We start from the raw sequence: 17,276 nt of genomic DNA on the forward strand, positions 1-17,276 counted from the left end.
CCATCCAACACAATTCGGTTACCAACCGAGAAGAATTGCAAATGTACTTGTGCGCCACCCTAGACGACAATATTTCTAATCAGCGTAGATCCAGTCGAACCTGCCTGGACAAAAAAACACAGAGAATGGGGTGGGAGCAGTCTGGGAATTTGATGTCCGACGGTTCTCATGGTACGTCATTTACCACTCACGAAGTCGTTACATGTACAAGGTTAAAAATCATTGTAGCCCGCCCTCTTGGCGAAGCGGGCACCGTTAAATATTGAATTCACTATCTAGCCAATAGTTGCTTTTGATTCAAGGGGGAAACAAAGCAGTTGACTGTACTGTCGGACCTAACGTTTGAGAACAAGGAGAGTGTTACCAAGAGAGATTTTCCCCAACGTTTGCAAAAGGCAATATTGGGGCAACTCATTTTTGGTGCTTTTGCTGACTGGGTAGCGAGATAGTGTGGGAGTCAGTCATTTCACCGCGAAGAGGAGTTGCCAGTGCGGCGTAGCATGGTCACATTTCCATTACTAGATAGATGAAGTGGTACTTTTGGCCGGTGAGAGCCCCATTGTCTCCATCACCTGATAGGTGCGGAGAAAATACTACGATTGAATCCTTCCACGTGAATAACAAAGTGAACTTTGTTGTGTCCTGCAGGACGAACGATACAGGGCTGCTGCTGACGGGTAGACGGGTCCAGCCGAGGGCGAAAACGGACACGGAGCTCAGCAGGCAGGCCATTGACCAACCAGACACAGCTTCATCCCTGCATGATCCTTTGCCAAGCCCCAGCCATGCGGCTAAATGCTCTCACACAGACCTGGTCTGCATTTCTTGCCTTAAATGTCACATTTCCGTGCCGCTGACTTACATGGAAAACATGATTCAGTCCGGAAGGAGGAGGTCAACCATATGTGCCTTGTCTATACGATATCTATGCGGCTTAGCGCTAATCCTCCGACGTTAACGAGCTTCCAAATGCTGGAGGCTGAGTTCAAGAGAGTAAGTAGAGTGGAGGCGAGGCATTTAGGGGGGCTGCCCACTTGAGAGTGGCCTGCACTGTGTTGGCATTGGGATATGATGCTATGATGTGTTGAAATTGTGTTCTTTATTATAGTCGAAGCCCGGCCCTCGATGGGTTAACTGAGCCAGAAGATCGAGAGTGGCCTGTTTGGCTGGGGCCTACTCTGTAGGTGACCGAGAAATAGAGCAACTGATGTCACACGTTATCGTCGCATAGTTGATGAATGGAGCATGAAATCTCACACCGCATCTAAGCCTCTTTGCTCTTCAGTCACTGTGGGCCAGCTAGAAATCACAAAGCCCCTGTTTTGGAAAGCGAGAGCATGCGTAAAAGTTCGCCTACAAGTTCGCCTACAGCCTCCGTAATCACGCCGGGTAGGTAGCATCGAAATCCTACTACTAGGATACTGTTGACTATCGCCCGCGAGAAGAACTCTTTTGTGCGACGTGGAAGACTTGTTCCACATGTCAATTGTCTGTTCCTGCTAGAGATATAAAACCTCTTGCCACCTGCCTCTATTTCTTCATATTCTAAGGCCAACAAGAGTCATCAGCCCTCAAGTTCAACTGACCAGCCTTACCTTGCACATCTCTCATACTTCATCATTGCCCACTCCTCCGCTCGTCAAGCCTTTATCATGGTCTCCATTAAGAGTACTGTTCTTCTGGCCATGGCTGCCTCCGTTCAGGCCTCTCCCCTCGCTGCCACCTCCTCTACTTCTACCGCCGCCATTCCTACGGTGACTTACATTCCCGATGAAGCCGATATTTGGACCCCTCCTGCCCTCCCTGAAGGTGCCATCGACATCAGCAACAACAGGACTTGGGTCAACGAGATCAAGAAACAACACGGATTGGACACAGCTGATGACAGAATCTCTACTACCGATGAAGTGACCATCATGTCCGGCCCCTGTAACCAGGGCACATGCCCCGACTACGATAAGGCTTTCGACATGATGTACACCTGGAGCCAGCAGGAGACGGTGTCTCCTGGAGGCGCCCCTCCCAACGTCATTGTCTGGCAGGACTTTCAAATCCGTGTTAACGACTGTGGCAAGTGCTACATACACAGAACTGGTGGTACCGGTGGCGGATGTTATGACTTCACCGCCTGTAATCGCGCACAATCCATCTGTGTCGACCCTGGCAGGCACCGGGCCCACCGTATCTGGAAGGATAACGGACATAAGACGTGCTACCAAATGGTCCAGGTTTCTTTGGGAGACTGCGGTATCATTAAGGAGCGGTCGATTCATCGCCCTGTCTATGAGGTCGCATGTAACTGGTGAGAAAGAAGACAGGATGGCAGTTGGCTTGGATAGTAAGGGAAATAGGCCCTGAATGGTGCAGGGGGACTTTTTTGTACATAGAAAACGGCTAGAGGCTTAAGAGAGTCTCAAAGCCACCATCGCCTTCATTGGACCTCAGCGAAGGAAAGTAGACTCCTTGAAGCTGCTTCTTTGCGATGGTCCCCGTTATTGAGAATGATTGGTTGCCCTGATTATTTCGGTTGTTGCCTAGTGAGTGAGAATCCCTGAACCCGTTTAACAACCCTCAAGAGTCATTTATAAGACGACATACTCTCGAATACAAGCTGTGTGTGTGTGTGTGCGGGTGTGTTTGATTGTTAAAGAAGGGGGGGGAGACTTCTGGAAGTAGGTAGCTATAACGCCAAGGTTTTCTGCATTTAAACAGTTGCCATATTCTATTCTCGTGAAAAGAAAATTAAGCGTTGTATTTCAAGACTCGCTCCCTTATTACACCAAAGATCTATAACGACAGTATTTTAACTGTCGCTGATAAGAAAGCTGCTTCGAGCTTAGTCCTGCACGTGCTTCTCCCACGTGACTAAAGAGATCCTGATTACTTTTCTTCAGTGGTTCTAAGCTTCTACACCAATTTCTCCTCGACCAAAGAACACTATCATTCGTGCCAAGTGATGGAGTTCGGACAAGGCAAACGTATATCGTAAGATTACCTCATCCTGACACGACGCCCAAGCTAAGTGATACCAAGCTGCAAGAGATGCCAGTTCCGCAAGGCAAGATCATCAGCCCGCCACCCCAAGTTCTCAAGAGACTGACCAGCCTCTAGCTTCGCTGCTCGCGCACGGAACCATGTGATAAATGTCTGCAGGCACATCAAGTATGCGAATATCGTGATGATGATCGCAAACGTAAACCAGCCTCCCGCCAGTACGTCAGCAGCTTGGAAAACCGCATTGCCTCCCTCGAGAGCCTGCTGATGCGTATAAAGCAAGCCTCGGCAGATGAGAGGGAGAGACTGCTGGAGAATGTCTCGTTTGACCAATGGCTCGATGCACATTCTACTGAGGCCCAAAAACCCGAGGCCTCAAGCGCGACCGCAACGAAATCAGTTCAACCATTTGGACTTCAGGCCGGCCCTCAGGGCCTCCTCATTTACCATGGTCCCACCAGTATCTATCGCATCCGCACTGGAGGGCCTCCCTTGTCGTCTAGTGACATGACATCACCTGGCGGCCAGTTTGACCATGTCGCTCAGCACTTTGGCATTGGCCTCGAAGACGAAGTCATCATGACTGCCCTTCACCAATTCTTCCGCTGGCAATATCCACACTTCATGTTCATATATCGTGAAGCCTTTCTAAGGGATCATTTTGGGCAGCGAACCAAGTCAAAGTATTGGTCTCTCCCACTATTGATGGCTATTTGTGCTTTGGGAGCTGTGATGTTGCCAGACCGCGCGCAATCACAGATGAGCGAGCAGTTTTATGCAGCAGCCGAGAGCATCATCATTGTCTCGGGCCTGACGCATCCTTCCATCACTGCTGTTCAAGTCTTCCTATGCCTTGCCTTCTACCAGATTGGGAAAGGCGAACTTTCCAAGGGCTGGGAGCTCTCAGGTACATTGCCATTGAACATATCCAATACTTCAGCTAGTGTTGACCTCTTACCAGGAATCGCGTTCCGCATGGCACAGGACCTTGGCTTTCAGAAAGACCCTCAGCAATGGATTGCCAGTGACGCCTCTCTGGCCACCTCTGAAGATGTCGAGATTCGCCGCAGGATATACTGGGGATGCTACACATCCGACAAGATAATCAGTCTCATTTTGGGCCGACCGGTGCAGCTATACGATGAGGCCGGCGAAGTCGAACACACTGAGAGCTTGCCGTAAGTCTGATACTGTTCAAAGTCTTGTAGGATACTTACGGCAGCAGGGACTTCCCAGACATGGCGCCGTGGCTACCTGCTGGTGTTGATATCTCCCAGATGCTCGAGCCAGGCTCTTTTGGTAGCCGTGAGCGATTGATCACAAGCTTCCGTGAGCACATCTTGCTTTCCAAATCAATCGAAAAGATACTCTGTACCCTATTTTCCCGAAAGTCTGCCGCCAATGGCATAGCCGGTCTTACTCTTACCGACGACCTAGATCTGGAACTTTGCCGTTGGCAGGAGTCGCTGCCGGACTGCATCAAGTGGAACAGATGGGAGCCCCCAATAACTTCGCTTTTGCCAAGTGTTGCAGCTTTATAGTACGTTCATTACATGGTACCCTCAATCCGAATGCCAAAACTGATTGGAACACAGCATCCTGTTCAACAGCACAAGAATTGTGCTCCACCTCGACCGGGTCAGTACTGATGCATCTGCCCAGTCCCAGAGTGTCTCGCGTACAGTCTGCACCTCTGCCGCACAGGATGTTGTATGCCTCATCAGGCAGTATCGGGCACAGCATGGCCTCGAGCATGCTCCACTCATCTTTATATACGGTATTGTTCAAGCTCACCGCGCAATGAGGGCGCTAGACATGACGCCCCATGAAGCAACCTATCTTGTACAATCGTTAGATGAGTGCTGTGTGGCATGGGGTCTCGCGGTACAGGCTAGGGCACATTTGTACGAGTTGTTCTGAGCTCTTGGACTTGATGGTCGGTATATTATCGCCGGCTACGGCGAGGTTAGGTAGAGATGGGTGTGCTATCCAGCATCAGAGTTCATGTCGGCTTGTGTTTAAAGTATTTTCTTTACTACTATATATGATACGACCTCCATATGGACCATATCTATTCGAAATGGGAAAATCAATAACAAATGAAGACTGAATGGCATCTTGGATTCTCCGCTCTACCTAAGACACAGATGCATCTTCCGTCTACACTTTTCCAACGGGAAGCCCCGACTCCAAACCTGATTTGAGCGCGACAGCAAGCTTTTTAACGTCTTCGACATTGTTATAGAAGCCAAAGGATACTCTTATGCCTAGCCTGTAAGGCGTGACGAGAATTTGGTTCGCGCGAAGGTGCTCTGCCCAACGAGGGTCATGCACATCTAGGATATATAGATGGGGAGCATGTTCCTTTCGTGAAGTTGGTCCAACAATGCTAATGCCTAGGTCTCGGCATTCCCTTCTCAGGGCGTCTCCGAGGCTGAATAGGTGTTCTTCAACATTTCCTGGGCCCATCTCATTGAGATAGAACTTGAGGAACGCGTTGGCAGCTGTGGTGGCAACAAGACTGACATTGAGATGTTCATAGCGACGAGCGTTGGGATGGTAGATGATATCATCCGATGGCACAAGGAGATCTGCCTGCGTGTTGAGGACAGCGCCGTAGCCGACAATTGGAGGATGGGGATCGGTCTCTGCAATGACCTTTGGGTCGACGTACAATGCTGCAAGGCCAGTCGGGCAGTTCAAGCCCTTGTGAAGACCAAAAGCAGCAGCGGATAGACCCAAGGCCTGGACATCAACAGCCGCGAAGCCGACTTGCTGGGTCATATCCACAAGCACGTGGATACCTTTAGGTCGGTACCTAGAACAGATGCCAGCGATGTCGTTTCGTTGGCCGCTATGAAACATGATCGAGCTGATACCAATGGCACGAGTGCGGTCGTCGACGTAAGGGGCAAACGTGTCTGCGTTTGCAGCAGAGACGATGCCTGTCTTTTCAGCAATGGGAATCGTGGGAACTTGGCGGACCTCCAGGCCAGAAGCTCTCATGGCCATCCAGCCATAGGCATGGTTTGGATGTTCCGAATCAAGGATGACGACATTGTCGCCCGGGGCAAACTTCATGCCCCGAATGAAACAGTTGAGACCCTCGGTTGTATCACGAGTCAATGCCACAGACTCGGGAGAGGGGGCGTTGATGTACGTTGCAATCAACTGTCGCGTATCGATTGCCGTCTTCTGCCATTCTGGCTTGGGAGCTGGAGAATGGAGAGCATCGTTGGCGTAACGGGTGAGGGCATCGTGAACGATGAGGTTTGACGGAGGGGAAAAAGAGGCGTTGAGATAAGTGTAGCCGTCTGCATCCACCAGCGGGACAAGACGGCGATAAGCAGACCATTTGGCATCAGGCTGCGTTTCTTTGGGAAAAGCGATGGGCGTTGACGAGTCAACGACAGCTTCAACTCGAGAGGGTGCCATGGTGACTGGGATGGATCAAACGGATAAGAAGAGGATGTATAATGAGTGTTTGATGATGAGAGTCTAGAGTGAGTTGTCCCCTGCATCTTGAGCAACAACCAACCCTTTATAGATTCACAACCTCGATGTTGTTCCCCTCATGTCAACACTGGATCTGCAAGCCCCATAGTTTCCCCGAGCGGATGAGCAACTGCGTGTCTGAGCACATCAACTCCTCAGGTGCTGCCATGATTGCCATAAATGTTGGCAATGTCTTCATCGATTGGCTGGTTTGGATGGAGTTCAAGGTCCGTTAGTGGGTATCTTCTCAAGACAAACAGAGGTCTCCATAACTTCGACTATTCCATCCGATGCCGGGCAGAAAGATCACGACTCCGACTTGATCTATCGTATCATGCCCCTCACTGGAATTTGCCGACGATAACAATGTCACGCATGCTCCCCGCATTGGAGGCTCGTCTCCGTTGGATCACGAGTCAGTAGTTGAGCGAGATTGGCCAGAACCGCTGGTCCGAGGTCCCCCCTAGCGCGTGGAGTTTACCCTCCATGAGTGGATACTCGCCCCCTGTCGGCCATCCCTCATCTACGGACTAGCCAACTTCGGCGATAGCATGCCTTGTCTTTCAGCATACCTGAACGGATCTCACAGGAGCTCCCAGGCTGTTCCGGACCTTGTTTGATGGTAGAAACGCTCTTCCTGAGCTAGATAAGGTGGTGGGTACGTGACTCGAGAATCCGGGGTTGAAGGCTGGGGAACCCCATAATTGATTACGTCGGTTCCAAATCTTTTCCCGTAGATACACGAACTAGTGGTCCACTTGGCTGATAAGGGACTTGTTCGACTGACATGGTTCTTTTGGTCTACCACGTAGTAGGAGATATAAAGTCGGGTCGGTCTCTTCACGTTTGACTATTCACCATTACTGTCTATCTCCATCACCTTCCAAGTCATTTATCCCACAATCAGTTTTGCCAGCATGGCGAGTATTCAAGACTCGTCCAACCCCGAGCATGACTGCAACAAGGCAGATCTCGAGGGCCCCAAGATGGATAACACCTGCACCGCCGAAGGCCAGACGGTCGAGTACGACCACACCCATCTGCGTCGCGACTTTAAGGAGCGCCATGTGTCCATGATTGCCATTGGCGGTGCCCTGGGTACTGGTCTTGTCATCGGGACTGGAGTTGCCCTTGTTCGCGGTGGGCCAGGCAGCCTTCTCATAGCCTACATGATTATCGGGGCCTGCATCTTCTTTGTCATGACGGCAGTTGCTGAGATGTCGACAATGTTTCCCATGGATAAAGGCTTCTCCGGATATGCTACTCGGTTTGTCGATCCTGCACTTGGGTACGTTGGCAGAGAGAACCCCTACTTCTGCCCTGTTCATTCTAATAACTCAACTACAGGTTCGCTACCGGCTGGAATTATTTCCTTAAATATGCCATAGTCCTTCCGAACAACCTCACGGCAGCCGGAATCATCATCCAATATTGGCGGCCAGATCTGAACGTTGGCATCTTTGTCGCCTCCTTCACCGTTGCTATTGTCCTCGTCAACGTTAGTCTCGACCCCATGCCTTCGATTCGCAACTAACGTGAACGCTAGCTTCTTCATGTATCCTTCTTCGGAGAGGCCGAATTCTGGATGTCTCTTATCAAATTGCTCATCATGATCATGCTCATCCTAGTCTGTCTCATCATATCACTTGGAGGACAGCCGTCGGGCGAACGCATTGGCTTCAAGTTCTGGTCTGACCCCGGCGCATTTGGTACCTATCTCGTTGATGGCCCCACTGGAAAGTTGCTTGGTTTCTGGGCGTGTATGGTCCAGGCTTGCTTCGCTTACACAGGTTCGTCTGTTGTTGCCCATGGACTTCCAAAGCCGTTGCGTTGACACAGGGATAGGTACTGAAGTCGTCGGAATCGCCTTTGGAGAGGCACCCAACCCTCGAAAGACGATCCGTAAGGCAGTCAGACAAACCATGTGGCGAATCATCTTCTTCTACATCCTGGGGGCCCTTGCCCTGGGTATGGCTGTCCCTTATACCAACGACAGGCTAATCGGTGGTACAAAGCAGAAGACCGGCGCGGGAGCTAGTCCCTTTGTGATTGCCAGCCAGCTTGCCAACATTCCTGTTCTTCCAGACGTCGCCAACGGCGGCCTTCTCATGTTTGTGATCAGTGCCGCCAACGCTGACATCTATATCGGATCAAGGACTCTGTTTGGTCTTGCGCACGATAACCAGGCTCCTGCCATCTTCAAAAGAACTACTGGAAAGGGTGTGCCTCTAGCCGGTGTTCTTCTTGTGGCTATCTTTACCAGTCTGGCATACATGAACGTCTCAAAGAACTCGGCAACCGTCTTTAGCTACCTGGTGAGTCTGGTGACCGTGTTTGGCACGCTCAACTGGGTCAGCATTCTCGTGAGTTACGTCTTCTTTTCGCAAGGAATGAAGTCACAGGGAATTCCAAGAAGTGTGATGCCTTACCGTGGGTTTCTGCAGCCCTACGGTTCATATGTTAGCCTTGTGGTCGTTGCCTTTGTCATCTTCTTCAACGGTAAGCAGAATCTATCGCTAGAAACTACATCCGATGCTAATGGAATTCACAAAGGATACGCTGCTTTCATCCCCAAATTTGACGTTTCCAGGTTCATGACCTCATACATCGGCATCATCCTCTACATACTCAACATTTTTTGGTGGAAGCTGTGGCACGGTACTGGAAGGGTCGGACTCAAGGAGATGGATCTTTCCACAGGGAGGCTTGAGTTTGATGGACAGGAATACCCTTCAACTCTTACCAAGGCATTCCGCTGGACTCTCGGTCGTCTCACAAAGTCTAGAAAGTATTGAAGCGGGGGTGAGACTCGCCCATCCGATATAGCTTTCAATATTGTATCAAGGCAGTTTGTACGAGGTTTATAGTTGCATTACCATTGTACAATTCATCACAAGACCCGATCCCTTTAGGCCTTTGACGTAACAGTTGCCTTGATCTCACCCGTGCCTCTCTTCGGGTACCCTGTTAGACGAATATGATGGATTTGGACGTCTTCGAGGCTCGTGTTGTAGAGTTCCATTTCGAATGACGTCGCAATTTTTGCGATGGCTATGTACAGCTCGGCGTAGGCTAGGCTATGTAGGATTGGTTAACAATCTCGAATGCAAGAGCTGTGGTGGTTAGCTTACTTGATGCCAAGACACTGCCTCGTCCCCTTGGTGAAGCTGCATATGTATTTGCTGAGGTGTACACCCTCTCTAGCAGCTCTCACCCAGCGGTCAGGGTCAAATGTATTGGGGCTCGGGAAGATTGAGGGATCAAGGTGGACGAGAAGAGTAGACTCGCTAACTGGAGTCTGATGCTCCCATGTTAGCGATGGGTACTGTAACTGAATCTTGACACGCCTACTCACACCGGCCGGGATAAGCCAATCGCCATATTGTAGGGCTTCATTTGGAGAGACTCTTGGAAGCCTGACGACAGGTCCATGGGCAAGTCGCAAACCTTCTTGAACACACCCAGTCTGAGATGAATTGCACCAACCGTCAGCATCACCATCTGATAACAGTCGCGTTCCATGAGGTGGGGCCTTACAAGGTACGGTAGAGTCTCGAGCTGGTTGTACGCCCACTGACCATCGGGCCCCTTATCCACAGTGCTCAACTCATCCCGAAGCTTCTGTAAAAGAGACTTGTCACGTAGCAAGTGGAACATTGCCACGCTAATGGACCTAGCGGTCGTCTCTGTGCCTGCAAAAATCACAGTCACTCCCTCATCGACCAAGCGGTCCAACGTTTTTTCTTCAGCCGGGATGTCGGGGTCCCCCAGGGCCCCAACGATGACTGACTTTGACTTGAGATTGTCTTTTTCATTGAGTGACTGTTGGATCTCGGCCTTGATTTCTTGTTGCGACTCCAGGAGAGCCGCAGCTCCTGGTTGAATCATGCGGACAATGGGGATTGGCAGGCTGTTGATGAAGTTGGCCACCGCGGGAACAAAGCGAGAGAAATGGTAAAATCCGATGAGACCAAGAATTGCATCTCTGACAACAAACTTGAAGTCCTTTCCACCGAGGTAGTCAAAGTCTTTGCCATAAAAGTAGATGCTCACAATATCAGCCGTCAAGGCTGCCATGGCTGCGTCCAGGTCTACTGCTGTCCCCTGACCGATCCACTCCTCAAGACGACGGCAAAGCCGATCAACCTTATCATTGATGAGCGGCTCGAGCATTGTTACGGCACGCTTGGAGAAGTAGGGGTTGAGGATACTGCGCCGCAGGCGGTGAACATCGTGGTCGATCGTGGCCAAGGTTGCCCTGGGTACTGTGAAGGCGGCGACCGCGGGTCCATACTTGTTGACTCGCTTGGACCCTGCGTAGACCTTTGAGTAGAAGTCTGGGTCATGGATATGTAGCTCGTCGGCATTGATTCGGACAACTGGTCCTTGAATAACACGTTAGATGCACCAAAATGCTGGGGTAGAGGATGTCCATTACCGTATTTGCGATGCATCTCTTCGATCCTCCACAGGTATGTGCCATCCCTGATTACATCGTGATAGAACTCGTAGTATGTCCCAATGGCAGCAATCTTGGGACCAGGGAACTTGCTCAGTGGATGGAAGAAAAGGTTATAGATGACTTTGCACACAAGGTAAGAAACCCAGAACAATCCAGCCGCCCCAGCAGCGGCAACAGCAGGCTTCTCTGTCCAGAATACGTTCTCAGTCATGGTTGGTCTTGAGTTGACGACGATGAAATGGAATAGAGTGAAGCCTTAGATAGCAGCAAGGTCAAGAGTGACAAAAAAAGCTGTTTGTCAAACTAGCTTCGCAAATAAGGAGACACGGAGTCAAGTTGTTGGGAGCCGACGCCCGCATGATCCCTTTGCATCTGATCAGTTTGACTCGGAGCGCGTGTACGATAAGAAAGAGAAACATCCGGATGGGAATATGCCGATGCGCTTGAACACTTCTCCTCCCTGCATGGAAAGTGAGACCTCACACAGCTTCTGATGGTTGATCAATAAACGGTACGCGCGTCGTTTTCAGTGCACATCGACGCACAAGCAGGAACCATTGCGCTTACTCCTCACCCGAAGATCTCTATGATAACCTCAGCCCATGTTTTCGTGGGCAACACGGTGGCTGCATCGGGTGGCTGTATGTTGTAACATGCTCCACCACTCACCTGCTCAGAGCATATGTCTGAGATAAGAGCTTTCATCCGCCGTTGTACCAAGGTACTTCGTATCTGCACCCAGTGCCGTTTGTCTCGGATCGAACCTGAGCCACACAGCCCTTGTTTCCCCACTCGGCTTTGACGCTGCCGTTGCCTGTTGGTGATCTCAACGAAGGATTCAGAGACAAAGCCAAGCTTTAAGCATATAATTCACTTCCCGGATCTTTGATGTCTTGTAAAGTACCCCACATCACTCTTATCGGACCACACTCTGATCTTCCTAATTTCAACGAGACGCCAGGGCGCTTAACTATGTGACACGGCAGTTACAAGACAAACAAGAAACTGGACGTAAGACATGAAGTCCTCGTGTCCTCAGGAAGGGCACCTGCGGGCCAATCTGAAAGGGCCTAGTCAGTATTACTCTCGGATTGGGATGAGGCGCAGCTGGCCCCAATGGTGTTCCCTCCCGGGGATAGACAGTTCGCCCAGCAGCAATTTGTTCCATAGCCACAGCAGTTTATTGAGCGGTAAAGTCAGTGAATGCAGTCAGGAATGGAGCTCACGCCGGTGAAACGAGACCTATCGCTTGTCGCGAAACCATAGACTAAACGCAGAGTGTCCAGCCACTCCCTCTGAACTGCGAGTGAGAGGTATAGATACAAGGCCCTCGACACCGCAAACAAGTTGGTCCTAGGCGATGCATCACATCGGCCATTCCCCACATCTTTTCCACTGTCACTTCGATTTTACTACCCAATTCGTGTCACAATGAATTCCCAGAGCACTTCTGTTGTTCTTGACCGCAAGTACTGGGAGGGTAACCCTAAATACTTTTTCAGAACAATTTCTCCCCGAGTCAGTAAACATGCCCAGCGTGCCGATGACGCTTGCATTCAGACCCAAATCGATGTTTTCGGTAGGGACAATGTGGGCATCATCCAGGGTAGCTTGGCCAGCGCTGCCAACTTTGCGGCCACTATCTATGCCGAGAGCCTACCAGATAGACTGCCCATTCTAGCGTACCTCAACGAGGTTCTCAGCTTCTACGAAGGTGGGTACTATGGCCGGTAACAATGAATCTGCAGTAGCTAACATCGTTCAGCGTTTGAAGAGGAAATGGCCGAGATGGTAAGTCTTCTCTTTTGTCGTTGGGAATCTTGGATATCTGACAGACAACGGTACCTTTAGATGGGGGCAACCATCGACTTCCCGGTTCCCAAAGACCCCAAATTCAATAATCCAGAGTGGCAGGCAAACTTCAAACATGTGCTCCCTAAGATCGCAAAGACGATCAGCATGGCGGATCAGAATCTCGGGCCCAAGACCATCCAGGCCATGAAAGAACTCACTGAGACACCAAATCTTTCGCCTCGCATGCCGCACTACAAGACAATGGATGACTACCTGGCGGAGCGCATAGATGATATTGCATGGCCGTTAGTTATCTCCCGTTTTTAGACAAAGAGTACACTGGCTAACAAGGATTCTTTGTTGATATCCAGATCAGTTTTCGCCTGTGCAGAGTTCGGGGCCAACCTCAACCTGACGGCCGAGCAAAAGGAATCGGTTGATGCTGTATTCCGGCCCTTATGGATCCATTCTTGCTGCGTCTACGACTACTATACTTGGGAGAAGGAGTTGGGTATTGCTGCGAGTCATGGCGAGGGCCGTAACATCATCAACGGGATCGCGCTCCTCGGTCGCCTGGGAGGGTTATCGGTCAATGACGCAAAGGAGTGGCTGAGCCGAAAGTGCTTCGAGTGCGAGGAAGAGTACCTCACTCTCAAGAAGGGTTACTTCGCTAAGAACCCATCCGAAAGCCTCCCCGAGGACATGCGCAGGTGGTTCGACTGCCAGGAGGCCATCGCGACAGGGTTCGCAATCTGGTGTGCCACCACGTACCGTCACCACCCACCGCACCAAAAGGGTTACTTGGACTACTACGAGAAGAGACTTGGAGAAGGTGCAATGTGGTTTGATACTGCTGAGGATTCAGAAGATCTCATGCCCGATGGCTTCGAAGCAGGGAATGCACGCTAGATAATACTTGGAGCCACAAGCTTGGATCGTCCGATGTGTCTTTTTTTATTGTTAGGTAGTCAGGTTCAGTGGAACTAGAAGGAATGGTAATGTCTCAGTCCTCGAGCACGTTACCGTGAAACGTAATCCTGGGTCCTTACGCCCGCGAACCCTGGTTGTCCCCGTGTAACCGATAATAACTGGCGGTACATGGGTTCCACCTCTACTTGAGAGATTCTAGAGACCGGTCCCTATTCTAGGTTATCAAGGGGTTGTGTTAGGCGCACTTGTCCGACACAGGAAATCGGTTGAACCACAGGGCTCTCGAGCACAGAGTCTCCTAGAAGAAAAAGGCAGGCCCCTCCCAGAGCAGTATTCTGGACCATCTTTGCCGATTTCTTTTCATTCACGCTAGGGAAAATGGGATTTCACCACGTCCTAAGCATTGTCGCAGCAGGGGCATGTGCGCACTACAAGTCTCTGGCAGTGAGCGTTGCGAGCATCTTGGTAGTATACTGCCTAGGCACATTTCTTTTCAGCCTTTTCTTGCACCCCTTGGCCAGGTTTCCGGGGCCTAAATTGGCAGCCTGGTCACAGTGGTGGCTCTCGTACCAGGAAGCGGTCAAGGGCGAGTCTTTGACAGACATTCTTAGCAGCCTTCATGCGAATTATGGTGAGTTTGAGTATTCCTCCCTAATTCATTTCTCACTTGCTAACCCTGAGAAGGACCCGTTGTGAGATATGGCCCCAATCTCGTAAGTTGAGTGACTGGCAGAGACTTAGGAGATCACCTAACAGGATACAAAGTTACACTTCTCAACCTTTCAAGCCCACTGTGACATCTACAATCAGAACTCCAGATGGGACAAGGACAAAACGGTGTACGCAGCTGTCATGGAAGAAAACTCTTCTTTTGGTATGACGTCACATAGAGCTGCAAAGCAGAGGCGAGAGATTGTTCAGCCGTTCTACTCGCGCAGAAACATTCTGAAGATGCAAGATGCAATAGACAGACAGGTATGGAGCCCCCCGAGTTCACCTGTTTCACGAACCAGAACGCTGACCAGTAGCAACGCAGATGCAAGTTCTTGTGGCCAGACTGGCTGAAGATGGGGAAGAAGACCGTCTCTCTGATCTGTCATTGGCATTTCGCTGTTTGGCACAAGACGTCATGACGGAAATTTGCTTGGGCATATCTTCCAATACACTGGACGCTCCCGGCTACCAGTCGCCACTGATCCTTGCCATGGATGAGAACCTGCGGTTTTTTGTCCCGATAAAGACTTTCCCGACCTTCCGACGTTTCATGTACTCGCTTCCCCCGAGCCTAACGCCTGGAGAAGAGGTCCTGACCGAATACGAGACCATGGTCGAGAAGCACGTCAACACAGCCATCGAGGAGCCTTGCAGCTTTGATGATGTTTCGCCCGTCACCATGTTACCGTACCTCGTCAGTCGCTCTGATAAGAACAAATTGGACACCGAAAGCCTGATTGGCGAGCTGCAGGCGTTTATCGTGGGTGGAGGTGAGACAGTGGCCAGCGCCATGGTCCTCGGAATCCATGGCATCCTCCGCCACCCGGACCTGTATCCCCGCCTCCAAGCCGAGCTCACCCAAGCTTGGCCGAACGTGTCCGATTCGGTCCCCGGTCTGGAGGCACTAGAGAAGCTGCCACTGCTTACCGCGACTATCAAGGAGTCACTTCGACTTACACACGGAGTTGTCAGCCCTCTGCCCCGCATCGTGCCTGAAGAGGGGGCTCAAGTGGATGGTTACTTCGTCCCAGGCGGGACAAGCGTGGGAGTGTCTCACATCTTTGTCCACCTATCGTCCAGCCTGTTCCAGGACCCCCACAAGTTTGAGCCGCAGCGCTGGTTGGATACTTTATCGGAAAAGGGCAGCTCGAGTCTCGACAAGTACCTGGTGGCTTTTTCCAGGGGGCAAAGGAGTTGCACCGGGATCAACTTGGCCTGGAGTGAGCTATACATTTCGTTCGCCACCTTGTTGCGTCAGTTAGACATGGAGTACTTGGAAGAGGAAAACGATTCCGTGTTGATGTGGAGGGATTGTTTTCAGGCACTGTACTACGGAAGACATCTTCGGGTTCGCTGCCGGCGCCGTACAAGCTGATGCAAGGGAGCAGATCTGGATGGGTCGTCGGGGAGATTTGTCCGTGACACCTACGACAGGAGGAATCAGATTAGGAGGCACACGAATGTGTTACTGCGGTATGACGAGATATGGACATGTACCACACCCAATTGTTGGACAAATTAATACTGCAGCACAGGTATACAACGTTTCTTGGCACAACCTCCACCAGAACCCCTTGCATATGTGGGATGCGGTATGCCGAATTTGGAATACGTTTTGTTCTGCCAAGAGCGCCAAGTGAGCGCGATGCAGAATCTAGTCTCCCGCCTTTTCCAGCCGAACCATCGTGTCGCTGATATCACAGCCCGTCTCATGGTTATCGTGATACTGCAGTCCATATTCGTCATAGACGACTCCCCAACCAGCTGGCAGCTTGGAATCCTTCCACGCCTTCCAAGCCTTGGTGTGGTTATAGCATGGTAGGATCGTGTTGTCTTCTGCCATCTTTTTTCGGTACTCCTCCGACACGTCCTCCATGTCAAACGTGATGGATCTCTGTGCCACATCCAGTGCCCGCTCCAAGAAGGTCAAAAATTCGTTGTCGTTCAGGTAAGTCAGGGTCCCGAAACAAGCAACATGGTTGACTTTAAGTGGCTGGGTAATGGCTTCTTGAACTGTCCCAATGGTAATGGGTGTTTCGTAGTACTTGCTGATGGACGGGCTTGCAGTCATGGCGGGCGACAGATCGACCCCCATGATGGTGAACGGCTCGCCTTTCTCGTAAAGCAGCTGCCCGAGGAGGCCGGTCCCGCAACCAAGGTCCAGCACGGAGCCGGCCCAATCAAAGGTGAAGACGAGATTCTTCAGCGTCTGGTAATACGGGAACTGGGTGACCTCCTCATCATACGTGGGGGCACATTCAGCGTAAGTGTCGACAATTCGCTGAATGAGAGTATCCATCTTGTGGAGGATCAATACCGCTTGTGTTCTGTTGGGGTTTGAGTGGTGGAATGATGCTGATCTTGGAGAGGAGCGTGGGAAGTGGAATCCGGGCCAGGTCTTTGGTAGTAAGTATCGATCTGGGCTTGAAAGGGAAAGAGTCCCACCAGAGGTGCATCTGAAGTTGCAGGTATTTATAGATACTTATCCTCCAAATGCGAGCTTATCGCGTCCAAGAAAGGCAAGGACTCTAGCTCTGCAAGGGCAGCGTGTCTTGAAATATCAGTTGCCGATGATCATCCCGCGTCGTCACACTAAGTGGAGAGATATGCTTCCCGATTGTGTATCTCAAGTTGAACAGTCCGGCTCACACCATCTCACTGATTTGCTGCCCTAGGTTCTCAGCCAAGGAATGGAGAGATGGCCTTGCTGCTAGGCACTGGTATTTAGCCCTCTCCAAATGAGATGATCTCAGGAGACTTGGCTAATCGCCTAGGATAAATCTTTTCGCTAACAGGGGCCACAAGATCAAATGCGGAAATCTTCTTGGCTCAACCATGCTGCCATGGATCGGAAGTACAAGTTACGCTAGAAACACCTCATTACGAA

General features: G+C 50.8%; 7 protein-coding genes across 7 annotated transcripts; 4 read left to right on the top strand and 3 right to left on the bottom strand.

Annotated features, from left to right (window-relative positions):
• Window positions 1-1,652: 1,652 nt before the first annotated feature.
• Window positions 1,653-4,914, top strand: NCS57_01441200 (Fungal-trans domain-containing protein; the record flags this gene model as incomplete). Its single annotated transcript, XM_053064016.1, has 5 exons — window positions 1,653-2,228; window positions 3,112-3,901; window positions 3,956-4,172; window positions 4,220-4,534; window positions 4,590-4,914. The coding sequence occupies 5 exons, from the start codon at window positions 1,653-1,655 to the stop codon at window positions 4,912-4,914; spliced, it is 2,223 nt and encodes a 740-aa protein (XP_052907349.1).
• A 240-nt stretch (window positions 4,915-5,154) lies between these two features.
• Window positions 5,155-6,429, bottom strand: NCS57_01441300 (Aminotran-5 domain-containing protein; the record flags this gene model as incomplete). The annotated part of the gene is made up of 1 exon (XM_053064017.1): window positions 5,155-6,429. The coding sequence occupies one exon, from the start codon at window positions 6,427-6,429 to the stop codon at window positions 5,155-5,157; it is 1,275 nt and encodes a 424-aa protein (XP_052907350.1).
• A 977-nt stretch (window positions 6,430-7,406) lies between these two features.
• NCS57_01441400 (AA-permease domain-containing protein) lies at window positions 7,407-9,284 on the top strand (the record flags this gene model as incomplete). Its single annotated transcript, XM_053064018.1, has 5 exons — window positions 7,407-7,777; window positions 7,837-7,987; window positions 8,036-8,279; window positions 8,335-8,988; window positions 9,043-9,284. 5 exons carry the CDS (start codon window positions 7,407-7,409, stop codon window positions 9,282-9,284), a joined length of 1,662 nt encoding a protein of 553 aa, XP_052907351.1.
• A 113-nt stretch (window positions 9,285-9,397) lies between these two features.
• NCS57_01441500 (uncharacterized protein) lies at window positions 9,398-11,162 on the bottom strand (the record flags this gene model as incomplete). Its single annotated transcript, XM_053064019.1, has 5 exons — window positions 9,398-9,566; window positions 9,621-9,787; window positions 9,845-9,955; window positions 10,027-10,874; window positions 10,928-11,162. The coding sequence occupies 5 exons, from the start codon at window positions 11,160-11,162 to the stop codon at window positions 9,398-9,400; spliced, it is 1,530 nt and encodes a 509-aa protein (XP_052907352.1).
• Window positions 11,163-12,382: 1,220 nt separating this feature from the next.
• On the top strand, window positions 12,383-13,654 carry NCS57_01441600 (uncharacterized protein; the record flags this gene model as incomplete). The annotated part of the gene is made up of 4 exons (XM_053064020.1): window positions 12,383-12,665; window positions 12,717-12,742; window positions 12,803-13,050; window positions 13,117-13,654. 4 exons carry the CDS (start codon window positions 12,383-12,385, stop codon window positions 13,652-13,654), a joined length of 1,095 nt encoding a protein of 364 aa, XP_052907353.1.
• A 390-nt stretch (window positions 13,655-14,044) lies between these two features.
• NCS57_01441700 (uncharacterized protein) lies at window positions 14,045-15,764 on the top strand (the record flags this gene model as incomplete). Its single annotated transcript, XM_053064021.1, has 4 exons — window positions 14,045-14,306; window positions 14,360-14,388; window positions 14,441-14,650; window positions 14,712-15,764. Exons 1-4 carry the CDS (start codon window positions 14,054-14,056, stop codon window positions 15,762-15,764), a joined length of 1,545 nt encoding a protein of 514 aa, XP_052907354.1. The 5' UTR covers window positions 14,045-14,053.
• A 279-nt stretch (window positions 15,765-16,043) lies between these two features.
• On the bottom strand, window positions 16,044-16,865 carry NCS57_01441800 (Methyltransf-25 domain-containing protein; the record flags this gene model as incomplete). Its single annotated transcript, XM_053064022.1, has 1 exon — window positions 16,044-16,865. The coding sequence occupies exon 1, from the start codon at window positions 16,686-16,688 to the stop codon at window positions 16,044-16,046; it is 645 nt and encodes a 214-aa protein (XP_052907355.1). The 5' UTR covers window positions 16,689-16,865.
• Between the last annotated feature and the right edge of the window lie 411 nt (window positions 16,866-17,276).

Source organism: Fusarium keratoplasticum, chromosome 12, assembly GCF_025433545.1.
Source record: "Fusarium keratoplasticum isolate Fu6.1 chromosome 12, whole genome shotgun sequence".
Lineage (NCBI taxonomy): Eukaryota > Fungi > Ascomycota > Sordariomycetes > Hypocreales > Nectriaceae > Fusarium > Fusarium keratoplasticum.